This window comes from Narcine bancroftii, chromosome 8, assembly GCF_036971445.1.
Source record: "Narcine bancroftii isolate sNarBan1 chromosome 8, sNarBan1.hap1, whole genome shotgun sequence".
NCBI classification, from domain to species: Eukaryota; Metazoa; Chordata; class Chondrichthyes; order Torpediniformes; family Narcinidae; genus Narcine; species Narcine bancroftii.
In genome coordinates this window covers 17,337,679-17,351,149 of record NC_091476.1, presented here as the reverse complement: position 1 = coordinate 17,351,149, position 13,471 = coordinate 17,337,679, and the positions used below count along the sequence as shown (strand labels likewise).

The 13,471-nt window shown below is 43.4% G+C and overlaps 1 protein-coding gene across 3 annotated transcripts in view; it reads right to left on the bottom strand.

Moving 5' to 3' along the window:
• Positions 1-4,729, bottom strand: part of yipf6 (Yip1 domain family, member 6) — a 31,248-nt gene extending 26,519 nt beyond the window's left edge. Inside the window, exons 1-2 of one of the 3 annotated variants that reach the window (XM_069893033.1) lie at positions 4,556-4,729; positions 4,128-4,399 (exon numbers count right to left, since the gene is read on the bottom strand). In XM_069893033.1, the coding sequence (XP_069749134.1) occupies positions 4,128-4,181 (54 nt within the window). In that variant the 5' untranslated portion in view covers positions 4,182-4,399; positions 4,556-4,729. The remainder of the gene's footprint in view (positions 1-4,127; positions 4,400-4,555) is intronic. The other 2 variants (XM_069893034.1, XM_069893032.1) reach the window with 2 other exon arrangements.
• Positions 4,730-13,471: the final 8,742 nt, after the last annotated feature.

Sequence of the window (13,471 nt, the reverse complement as noted above, 5' to 3'; positions counted from 1 at the left end):
ACAACAAAACAGACTATTCGCGGATCCAGAAGAAGCACGAAAATTTGCAGAACAATTACAAAAATAGACTGAGGGAGGAAGACGGGTAATGAGAGTTAAAATGATCACGACTGATATGTATGTGGGTAAAGACAAAAATAGACTGAGGGATGAAGACGGGTAATGAGAGTAAAAATGATCACGATTGATATGTATGCAGGTAAAGAGGTATAAGAGTGAATAGAGACAATGAGCATACATGAATGTATCTGTACTTAGAAGAAAATATAGATAGTATAGACAAGAATTAATAAGGGAAGGTAATGGAATAGAGAGAATAAGGAGGGAATTAAAAGAGGGACCTTTGTGACATATGAAAAGTGAAATCTTTTCTGGGGGAGGCGGGGTGGGGGGAAATAGCGGTCACTGCACAATCAGTTGACGCTTGCGAGTGGATTCGCAAATCCAAATGGAGAGGGGAGATGTGGTTGTCCGACAAGGGATAAAGGACAACTCAGGAGGTGAAGGGGAGATTGGGGATAAATAAGATAGAAATAGGAGAATAAGGAAAATGTTAGATGTTGTAGGAATGTTGTCTTATAAAGAGTTGAAAATAAGAAAACAGAAATGGAAAAGGAGGAAAGGTAATGATGGAAAAACGGAAAGAGAAGATAAACAAAATATAAAAGGGCTACGCTGAACTATATGTCTTTAAATATTAATGGAATACATAACCAAATTAAAAGGAAGAAACTACCAAATTTAAATGAATAAATGTATTCCATTAGAAAAAAATAACATATTGGTTAAGAAATAATATTGAAATATTCGAACAAGTATAGGAGCCTTACATTAAATACAATAGCGAAAACCTACCGGGGACAAACATTACCTAAGTTGATGGAAGGAGAAGGAAAGAAAAGAATGGACTCAGTAGAATTTCTGGTGTAATTTTGTTGAATGACAACATTGTCTGACTGGATTAATGCAACCTAGATTGTATACCTAAAATGGATGAGAGGGGGGGGGTGGGGGGTGGTTTGGGAGGAAAGGGGGGGGGGGAGAAAAAGTCACTGTATATGTGTGAAAAGAAATAGTGTATATCATGGCTAATGTGATTTATGGTGTGAAAAATAAAAAAATTTTAAAAAAAAAAAAAAAAAAAAAGTAAAATTTCAGCAATGTGAGGTACTCTTTCAAGGCACCTCAGTGAAAGTCTAAAAAGGACAGAACAAGTAAATCAGGAACCAGAAGTTCAGGGAATGTTATTTTTTTATGACCCCCATACATATGCAAGATAAAGTTGGATATAACATTGAGAATAAAATGGACACGCACAAAAGATATCTGAAGGAAGAAAACACAATAAATCAAAACGGTGGAAGGCAACTTTTCATTATTGGAACCACAGATTCAAATTTCTCTGATTTTGAAATGAGATCATCTGGAAAATGTCATTTTATGGAACAAAATTATCTTATTTGCAGTAAGATTTGATAGAAACATTTCTGCCCTACCTAGCCCCAAAAGGTCTCTGAAGAATTTGGGATTGTTCTACGTTCTCTCTTTCATTATCATACATCACACAGTAAATAAAATGAGTCAATCACAATTTACCTATCACAATGTAATGTTTACATGAAATCTTTACTGACTTTAGTGTTCAGTTGCAAGACACTGAATTTAAATGTATTTTCCTAACTGTTGCACCAGGTGACCTCAGCCAACAGACTTGGAACAGTACTGTAACAAACTTAATCACCTGTACAAGAGAACAATGTTTTGTCCATTCTTTGACTTGGCTTCGCGGACAAAGATTAATGGGGGGGTAATGTCCACGTCAGCTGCAGGCTCGTTTGTGGCTGACAAGTCCGATGCAGGACAGACAGACACGGTTGCAGTGTCCTGGTGCGAGAAAGAGACAAACGAGATGTGCTCCACACCAGGGTCATGCCCAGCACAGAATGCCACACTGACCACCAGCTTGTTCGCTGCAAGCTCAACCTTCACTTCAAGCCAAAATCCAGGAACAGTAAGAGGTTCAATGTTGGAAACTTGCAGTCAGACGAAGTGAGAGGAAACTTCCAGGCAAACCTCAAAGCAAAGCTCGAGGATGCAATCCGCCTCACGGACTCGTCCCCTGAAACCCTCTGGGATCAGCTGAAGACTGCCATACTGCAATCCACTGAAGAGGTACTGGGCTTCTCCTCCAGGAAAAACAAGGACTGGTTCGACGAAAACAACCAGGAAATCCAGGAGCTGCTGGCAAAGAAGCGAGCTGACCACCAGGCTCACCTTGCAAAGCCGTCCTGGCCAGAGAAGAAATGAGCCTTCTGTCGCGCATGCAGCCATCTTCAGCACAAACTCCGGGAGATCCAAAATGAGTGGTGGACGAGCCTCGCCAAACAAACCCAGCTCAGCGCGGATATTGGCGACCTCAGGGGTTTTTACAAGGCTTTAAAGGCTGTGTACGGCCCCTCACCCCATCCAAAGCCCGCTGCGCAGCTCAGACGGCAAAGTCCTCCTCAGCGACAAGATCTCCATCCTCAACCGATGGTCAGAACACTTCCAATCTTTTTTCAGTGCCAACCGCTCAGTCCAAGAATCCGCCCTGCTCCAGCTCCCTCAACAGCCCTCAAGGCTAGAGCTGGATGAGGTCCTCACCCGGGAAGAGACATAAGGCAATTGAACAACTGAAAAGTGGCAAAGCAGCAGGTATGGATGGAATTCCCCCCAGAGGTCTGGAAGGCTGGCGGCAAAACTCTGCATGCCAAACTACATGAGTTTTTCAAGCTCTGCTGGGACCAAGGAAAGCTGCCTCAGGACCTTCGTGATGCCATCATCATCACTCTGTTTTGTCATTATTTCTTTATTATAGCAGCAGCTAAGATTCCAGAACCATTGCCAAATTAGGATTGTAACTGCAGTTCTTCACACATTCCTAGAATGGTCCTTGTATAAACATGTTGAGTTAAATGAGCAGATGAAAAAGAATTTGCACAATTCACATCATTTGTTGAAGGTTGATTCAAAACTGCAGCCATGAGAAGAATACAGTTTGTTTTTTTTTAAAGCTTGCAAAGATTAAGTAGACAAACCAGTTTGGCACTTAAAAGCTAGAGGAGAACTGGAAGAGTAAAAATTTACTTAAAAGTGCCTCACTGGCTGCCCATGGGGGAGAAACTGGAATAATTCTCTCTCTGCAGTGAATTTGTAATTCTTATCTGAGCTAACACCAAAGTGTCAAAAAAACTCAGCAGATCCTGTGGCATCCATTGGAGGCAAGAAAAAGCACCAAAGTTTCAGGCATAAGCCCTTCGTCGAAGTATGTGCAAATTTTTGCTCACAGACGCTCCAGGATATGCAGAGATTTTTCCAGCACTGTTGTGGATTTAACCATAATCATAGCGCCTGCTGAGCATTTTTCCCCCACTGTATCAGAGTCGCTGCATTTAGCCTCACCACATCCGGCCTCAACCCCAAAAGTCTTTACTGTCAATCATTGCTTATCAGCAACTGAATTCCATGCATCACCCGACCTTAGGCTTTGAGACGTTATCCTTGTCCAGTTTGAAGCTCTCACCACAGTCACATTATGAGAAGAAAAACTTTCATCCACCACCCTAAATAATTCTTCTCCTGAATTGTTCCAACAGAAAGTTTCTCTATCCTAACAACTAATTAATTCAAAGACCTTCAATCAAATTATTCCTTAGTCTTCTGCATTAGTTCAAAGTCTCTGCGCGCAACTTGGCCCAGACACCCAGAGCAACCGTCCTTGTGTCTGGTCCGTAGGATAACGAAGCACACTCTTCACGGAACCACCTTTGCGAGCCGACACCATTCATGGCGTAGAGTTATGGGTCCTTTGTTCATCTTCCCATGGCTCCTACTTGAAAGTGCAGCGAGGACAAATTCAGGTCGCTCACTGTTAACGATGAAACCAGGCCAGTGCAGGGGGGGGGGGGGGGCAGAGGATGCCCATCAACGTGTATCCCAGCAACAGCCAGCACCTCCGCTGAGTGGGCAGTCAGCACCCCTGGGCGCGGCCACCTCCACCTCCCCCCTGATCGCAACTCTCCCGGACATATGATCCTCAACCCCCGCCCGAATCCTTCGCCGCGCCGCTCAAGCTTTCGCTCACTCACCAGCGGCTGCTTGGCCTCACTCTCCACCTCGGCCATCTTCAGCCCCGCTGACATGGAGACCACGGCTGACGTCACACAAGCGACCGTTTCCCGGTCACTGCTGACGCCCACAATCTACGTCATTTATCCGCCCGTCTCCAGCCCGTGACGTTCAACGACGCGTGGAAGAAACCAGCGGTTCTCGAAGTGGGTGCAAAATGACGTTGTGAAGAAGAAACTTATTGCAAAGCAATACCCAAAATGGTGAAAATATTCAGCAGGTCAGGCCGCACCTGTAAGAAAATAAACTTCAGGTCAGAGATCATCATAAGGACTGAAAAGGAAAAAGGATCTTATAAAACTGCAGGGAGAATGAGGAAGGGGTTGTTTCTGGGGTGAGGGTGGGTTGGGGTGAGGGGGGGAAGAACTGCAAGAGATTTGCTGCCCACCTGTTTGGATCCCAGGTGGTTGGGAAGAGAAGGAGAAGTAATGCAACACTTCTGCTTGCAAGGTGTGAGAAACACGGCTCACTGATTAAATAATTTCTCAGAGTCAGTAGGTGAAGCGATTTTATCCAACGTTCTTGCCAGAGCGGGTGTTCTTCCGACAAGGCACACTCACTGCTATTCAACCTCCTCTTTTCATCCACTTCTTTGTGTTCATAACCACTCCTTTGTTGATTTAATTGGTTAACTGAGTAATTGATAGGTTAGTTTGACCTATCAAATGCTGGTCCTCTCCTCATCGTAAAGCCCGCCCTTGTTTACTTCTCCCATTCCCATGGCACCCCCCCAACTCTTATTTATTCTTATCCTTATTGGGTATGATGCTTTGTCACAGGTTCCCGTTCTTTCGCAGTTTTCTAATATATCAAGTTGGCCTTGCTTGCAATCTCTTGCAGGAACTGTCCTTCCTTTGTATTGTAGCAGACACTCTCCCCCACCCCCTTTTCTTCTCTCACGTCTCATCTCGGTACAGCCATTGTTAACATTGATCATTATGTTTTGCTGAAACATCACTTTGGGTAATTCCCACAAAGGGAAAATGCCATAACAAATTGGCATTTTGGTGGAAATGGAAGAGAAGAGAAAGGTCCGTGCAAAATGCTGAAAGGGGGAGTTGACTTGAAGGTGTGTTCCGTAATGGTGGAAGGAGGTACTGGAGAATGGATAGGGTCATGAGCTCAAGGTCAAGGTTCAAAATTGGCAAGTTTATCATCCAACTGTACCAGTACAAACAGCTTTCTTCAGTCCAGGGTACAAAACAGTGCAAACTCACATGCAGACAAGTGGAGCATACATAAAATGTATGCATAAATTGAAAATAAACATTGTTAATAAATAGTAAAGCCTTGTTTTCGCAGTTCATTCAACAGTCTCGCTGCCTGGTGGTTCTGGCTCTAATATTTCCGTATCTCTTACCTGATGGGATAAGCTGGAAGATGCTGCACACAGACTCGAGGGACTTTACGAGCTCTCTTTAAACAACAATCATGAGAAATCACATCGATTGAGTGAGGGAGACCTCAGTGATCCTCTCTGTTGTTTTTGTGGTCCTGTGGATTGACCCCATTCAAATGTGATCTGAGAAAGTGAATGGAGTAGGTGGAGATATTCAATGTGAGAATAAGTTGTGTTGGTTCAGGGGCACTTGTTGGACCTCTGCTCAAGTAAGATCTGATGACCCTATCAGATAATCCTGAATGAGGTGCAAAGTGATTGTACATCCATGGTAAAGATAAATCTTCTGGAACCAGAAACTGGAAATAAGTGGAGAACACAGATATAAGTGGGACGGAATAGTCAAGGATGGAGAAAATGGGTTTGCTTGTACAAGAACAGGCTGAAGTAATGGATTTGCCTGCAGAATACTTTCATAATTTTCTGTTATTGTTTTAGATTTGCAGCATCTGCAATTTTAAACATTTACATTTACAAAAAAATGAACTTCTTCCAGGGTGATAGAGGTCCTTTCTGATGTTGGTTGCCTTCTTGAGACAACATCTCACATTGGTAGTCTTCAATAAATGGGAGATCAGAGTGTGTAATGGACTTGGCTATGTTTGCCATCTTCTGTGTTGTTGGGCACTTGAATTATCAAACCAGGCCATGATGCAACCAGTCAACATACTTTCCACAGTTCACCCTCAGAACTCCATTGTGATGCAATCACTAGGTTCACCAGCAGCTATACTTTGTGAGGTGTTCGAAGACTCTTTAAAACTTCTGCAGGTATACCATGGAGAGCATTCTGGCTGGTTGCATCGCTGTCTGGTACGGAGGTGCCAATGCTCAACACAGGAAAAAAAAAGGTTCTTAACTCAGCTTGCAACATCACGGGCACCAGTCGTAAATCTATTGAGGTTATCTACAAGAGACAGTGTCTTAAGAAAGCAGCCGCTATCCTCAAGGACCCCCACCATCCAAGCCATACTTTCTTCACTTGGCTACCATCAGGAAAAAGGTACTGGATCCTGAAGATTAGGACTCAGCAGCACAAGGCCAGCTTCTTTTCCTCTGCCATCAGATTCCTGAATGAACATTGAACCACAGACACAACCTTACTTTGACTTTTTCTTGCACTATTTTATTTTGTAAGGTGGTTTATAGAAATGTTTTCTTTGTGATGCTCTAAATGGTTTACTTATCTTTAAGGTCTCCTGACAGTCTGTGACCAACAAAAGACAACTGCATCTCTGGGCCCCATGGTGGAATTTAGATTATGCATACATTATTCTCAAAGTAGGTTACTGATACTCAGCCTTGCATAAGCAAAAGCATGGTTTAAATCCTCCATTACATTCCACCCCTTGGTCGCAGTCTGTCACCTTCGAGACCTAACAAACATTTGAGTACAGAAGAAGCGAAAAAGAGAAACCATAACTACAATAATCACAAAAATAAGCAATAATGCGAGCAACCAACGGAGAATAGTGTGGCCCAAATGTACCAGTTAATCATGAAAACATGTCCGTTTTAGATTGGTCACAGTGTTTGAGGTATCGAAAGAAAACAGAGACACACGCCGAGAGCACTTCAGTTTATACAAATCTTTATTACTAAATCTAAAGCTGATTTCAAACTACAATATGCAAGCCCTTCCCAATTATACTTATCAACGCCTGGACTGGTCCCAACTGCCGAAGCGAGGCAACGACCGCACACTTGTAGTAGGTTGTCAGGGCGCCCGTAGCAGCTTCTCCACCTCCCCCAACCGGGACGTTGGTTGGACTCTTCTTGCTGAGAGACGTTTCCACCCCTCAGAGAGTCTCAAACTTCTGCAGCTGGACCATGACTTATATTACCCAAAATTTGTTTACTTATAGCCCATCACCCCTGAATAAATGGTTTACTTATTATCTTCAAGGTCTCCTGACAGTCTGCGACCAACAATAGACAACTGCACTCTGGGCCTCATGGTGTAAATTAGATTATATCTGCTAATTCATATGTATCTCTGGGCCCCATGGTGGAATTTAGATTATGCATACATTATTCTCATTCTCAAAGTAGGTTACTGATACTCAGCCTTGCATAAGCAAAAGCATGGTTTAAATCCTCCATTACATGCTGCCACAAAACAATGAATTTCTTGACAATAAATTCTGATTGCAGTTTGATATGCCAAATGTCCTCAGGTTCATTAGAAAGTAGAGGTGTTGGTGTGCCTTTTTCATGGTCGCCTCACAGGAACTTTCTAATCCTTTCTACCTCTGTTCCATCAATGTGGACAGGTGTGTGTCCTTTGGCCCTCCTAAAATCCACAATAAGCTCCTTCATCTTGAAGTTGAGAACGGGATTGTTGTTCTGGCCCTACTCAATTAGATTCCAATCTTCATTCTATGTTGTTTCTCATCATTCCTGTTATTTAACCAGCAACAGTGGTGTCATCAGTGAGTTTATGGATTGTGTAGGGGTGGAACTTGGCTGCACAGCTGTGTGTACAGGGAACAGAGGTAGCTAAACACCCAGCCTTAAGGTGCCCGTGTTGATGGTCAGCAAGGAGTAGTTGACGTTAGTGATCCAGACTGACTGGGGTCTGCTGATGAGCAAGTTGTGCATCCAGTTGCAGTTTCGGACCCTCAATGTGTGGCTGCGGTAGGGGGGGGGGGGGTGCAGAAGCTTTGGAGGTGAATCTACAGCCACTCGGAGACCCTGGGGGAACACTTACTTCTCTCTCAACTCTAAAGCCGGATGCAGATAATGCACCGTCAGACGCGGCTGGGGGAGTGCAGCTGGGATGTTCAGGTGGCCGCGGAGAAGACGCCTTTCTGTCACCTGAACGTGCCGGCTTAAGGAGAGCCGCGTCTGAGCAAAACGCTGGCTCCCGTGGCCCGAGTCCCTCTGCTGCTTTCAGGTGCAACGGGGGATTCTCCGAGCCGGAGAATATACCCACAGGAGGAGGGTTAGGTTAGTGAAACTCATTCCACTCATGACCCCATCTGCACTTCCCTTCCTGCACCCATTATAAATATAAATGCTTGCCAACAATGAATTTATTTAAACATTTCGCCCTATTTCCACCCCATTCACCCACATTCCCCGCCTCGTTTCGATCGGTGGGAGGAAAGCGCTGCCCCGGGGAAGCCCCACCCAGACACGGGGAGAAGGTTACCCCCCCCCCCCCCCCATTATCTCAGCTACCATTCTTTCAAATGGTTGGCAGGCTGAGCAAAGATCTTGAAACTAAACGATGAAACCCATCCTCCCCCTCAACCTGCAAATAAGTCCCAAAGGAACAAGTTTCAGATGCACCAGGGCAAAACGCTGCCAAAGGTCATTGACGCAAAATTCTTCCATTCTTGATGGCAGAAACCTCCCAAAGAAGTTATTGCAAAGAATTAGACTTTGTTAAGTGATGCATCTGCTGCTCACCTCTTCCGGAAATGCGGCGGTTGAAGTTGGCGCTGTGTTCCGCATGAGCTGGTCGGATGCACAACGTCGGCACAACAACCAATGGCTTTGCAGCCTGTGGCGTAATTATAATAATTTATGCGTTTTGATTTCAATTTTAATTTGTCGAAAATAATCCATTTTTATTACAAAATACTTTGTCAACATTGATGTTTAGTGTTGATTCTCAACTGTATTGTCGCATTACAAAAACTAGCCGGGAACTTGAAGTGGTTACGAAGGTCAAGCCTTATATACGTCAGGGTTGCGCAAACGTCGGTGTGTGGGGGGAAGCTCACTGTAGAGGTCACGTGCTGAGTGTCCAATCACTCATTCATTGCTCCTCCTCGGGGAAGGTCTGAGACAAGAGCCAATTACTACCCTAGCAGGGTATCACCTGATGAGGGTGAGGAAGTTACCAGGCATATGTGGTCTGGGTAGCAGCAGAAAGCAGGAGAAACAGTCAATGATTGGATACATTCTGATCTGATTGTGGATGCAGCTTCTACCCAGAGTGGGAACGGCTTCCGGCTGGCTAATTGAGTTCAATGTGTGAGATGAGACAAGGAAGCCTCACAACCCAATTCAGACTACTCTCTCCCCACACAGCTTTTGCTGGTCTTAATGGGGTAATGTCCACGTCAACTGCAGGCTGACAAGTCCAATGCGGGACAGGCAGACACGGTTGCAGCAGTTGCAAGGGAAAATTATACTTTACTGTGAGAATTGGGACCCTGCTCTGCAGGGTTCAACTGTCTGGTCTTAAAGCCGATGGCTCTGCGCAAACTTAAAAAAAACTATTAAATGGGCCAAGTGTTTTTTTTTAAAGAAACGTGCAACCCAAAAAGTACCCTGTGCTGAGCAGCATTCCATGAGGAGTTGCAGACTCTGGGCAAATCACACCAAAAATTGGAAGAATACCTTAGTTGAGGGACTCAGCAGTTGGAGGAGTCACATATGCTGTGGGCTACTGGTGACGCTATTGAAAGACCCATAGAGGCTTTGAGCTGCTGGAAACTAGCTCATGGGAACTAGGTATCATAATCAGATTTCAAAAGGGTGCTGAGGGCAAGAGGGGCTCCCAAAAGACCTCAGGTACTGAAGGTACCTAATCATATCGAAAGTTTGGATTTGGAGCTCGGGTTGCTGATTGAACTGGAGTCTGTGCAGCTGGAGGTGAATCCATGGGCATTCAGTATCTCTTAAGGGATTCTCTTTTGTTTCTCCAATTGTGAGGGACACTAGACAGTCCTCATGGGAACCCTTTGTTTGCCTTATAGCAGACAAATGTTGGGAGTATATCGTGTAAATTACATTTTTAATGTATTATTACATGACAATGAAAGGAACCTTTGAGCCTTCGAGCATAGATTTTCTTTACAAGTACCTGTTCCACTGCAGAAAGTAATTATTTGGGTGCATATGTACAATTGTTCAATGTGTATAATTAAATGTGAGCCTGCAAGCTCACACCAAGACACAAGAGAAACTTGTCCGTGAACTACTCTTTGCAGATGATGCCGCTTTAGTTGCCCATTCAGAGCCAGCTCTTCAGCGCTTGACGTCCTGCTTTGCGGAAACTGCCAAAATGTTTGGCCTGGAAGTCAGCCTGAAGAAAACTGAGGTCCTCCATCAGCCAGCACCCCACCATGACTACCAGCCCCCCCACATCTCCATCGGGTACACAAAACTCAAAACGGTCAACCAGTTTACCATTTCATCAGATGCAAGGATCGACAATGAGATAGACAACAGACTCGCCAAGGCAAATAGCGCCTTTGGAAGACTACACAAAAGAGTCTGGAAAAACAACCAACTGAAAAACCACACAAAGATAAGCGTATACAGAGCCGTTGTCATACCCACACTCCTGTTCGGCTCCGAATCATGGGTCCTCTACCGGCACCACCTACAGCTCCTAGAACACTTCCACCAGCGTTGTCTCCGCTCCATCCTCAACATCCATTGGAGCGCTTTCATCCCTAACGTCGAAGTACTCGAGATGGCAGAGGTCGACAGCATCGAGTCCACGCTGCTGAAGATCCAGCTGCGCTGGATGGGTCACGTCTCCAGAATGGAGGACCATCGCCTTCCCAAGATCGTGTTATATGGCGAGCTCTCCACTGGCCACCGTGACAGAGGTGCACCAAAGAAAAGGTACAAGGACTGCCTAAAGAAATCTCTTGGTGCCTGCCACATTGACCACCGCCAGTGGGCTGATAACGCCTCAAACCGTGCATCTTGGCGCCTCACAGTTTGGCGGGCAGCAACCTCCTTTGAAGAAGACCGCAGAGCCCACCTCACTGACAAAAGGCAAAGGAGGAAAAACCCAACACCCAACCCCAACTGCAACCATGTCTGCCTGTCCCGCATCGGACTTGTCAGCCACAAACGAGCCTGCAGCTGACGTGAACTTTTTACCCCCTCCATAAATCTTCATCCACGAAGCCAAGCCAAAGAAAAAGATAATTAAATGGGGTAAATTATTCCAGAACCTTTATACACATTTATTTTGTATTATATTTTTATGCATTTATGTGATTTTCTGGGGGGAATCATTTTTTCCAAGACTCATACAAAATATTATTACATACATTATACAAATAGTATTTTAAAATTACAGAGTCTCATATGATTTCCTAAATCTCAAATCCCCCCAACCAGCAAACTGCTAATATTAAAAAGAAGGGGTGTTTGAGCTGCCTTCATTATCTTGATCTTCAAGAAACCAACACTATTAACCTAATTATATTACTTAAACCTATTTGGGGAATTTAATTATATCCTTAAGCCAGTATGATTCAAATAGAGTTGCCATATTTTAACGAACACATATTTCTTTCTAAGATTATGTTACCTTTTCCCGGGGGGGGTGGGGGCACAACTTTAATTTGGGGGGAGTTGGACTTCCATGTAACCAGCTAGACATTTCCTGGCTATTGCTGGTGCAATCCTCACAAACTGTATTTGCTAGTTTTGTGCCAATAACCATATAATTGCTCAATGATTACAGTTCTGGTTCCAATGGATAATCCACTTCAAGAATTTTTGTCAAATTTCTGCCAAGTCATACCAAAAGGATCTTACTTTCATGCATAGCCAGGTTGAATGTATAAATGTTCTCTATCACACCTAAAACACGAGTCCAAATTTTCAGATTTTAAACAGTATAATTATTTTGAGGTGTATAGTATAATTGGTGCATAAAATTGATTTGTACCAATCTATATCTGACAATTATGTCATATTATTAGAGCACAATTTTGTCCTTGAATCCTTTTCCCCAAGTCTGTCTCCCACCCTTCCCTTGATTTGGGCTATTGCTCTGCAATAGGAAATACATCATAGATCCAAATTCACTCATGACCCCCTTTGGAAGAGGAGCCTCCACATCACTGCACATTGGCAGGGTCATGGCTAGTCCTAAACTATCTCTTCAAAAGATTTTAATTGAAGAGAGCAGAAGAAAGTTGTATTTGGCAAATCATATCTATTTTTTAGCTATTCAAATGTCATAAATTGTCCTTGTTCATTACAATCCTCAATACACTTGACCCCCTTACAGTGCCAAGTATTCAGTATTTTATTGCCTAATGTCATTGGTATTAACTCATTTTGATACAAGGGTGTTTTTGAAGATAACCCCCACATTTAGACCCATGCATTTAATAGTTTGTTGCCATATCTAAATTATGTGTTTTAGAATGGGGTTAGAATTGTCTTTCCAGATAATAATTTAATATTCCCTTTGTAAATTAAATCTTCTGATATCTTCTCACCCACCATCTGTAGACCAATTTGACCCCAATCAGGAATATTCCCCCCCTCAAAAGAAATGCCATAAATTTTGATTGGGCAGCCAATAATATTTTTATTTAAATAGGTTAATCGTAGTCCACCCATTGAATAATCCCAAATAAGTTTTTCCATGGAGACTCTTGGCATCTTAGAATTCCATATAAATTGTTTGACGTGCTTGATAAGTCCTTTTAAAAAAAATTGTTGGTATAAGAATGTGCAAGGATTGAAAGAAATATTGCAGTCTTGGCATCACTTTCATTTTAATACAACTGATCCTGTCCATCAAAGTAATGGGCAAGCTCCTCCATCGACGTAAATCCTCCTCAACCTTTCCAAGCAAGGGGTGGTCATTCAATTTATATAAATTCCGCAGGTTATTGTCTCCCCTTATCCCTAAATATTTAATACCCCCTTGTGGCCAAATTTACTTCCTTGTTGCAACTGTCTATAATCTCCTTTTGTTAGGGGCGTCATTTGGCTTTAAATTTATGCGATTATTATGTGCTGTGAGAAATGTATTACATGTTAACACCATGGTCTGAGAAAATGTTGTTTTGTCTGGCTGTATATGTACAGTCAGATGACAATAAATTCACCAACATCACCATCAATTATACACACATTATGTTCAGAGTTTTGTTCTCCTTATTGCAATAAGATGTACTGGTCTTG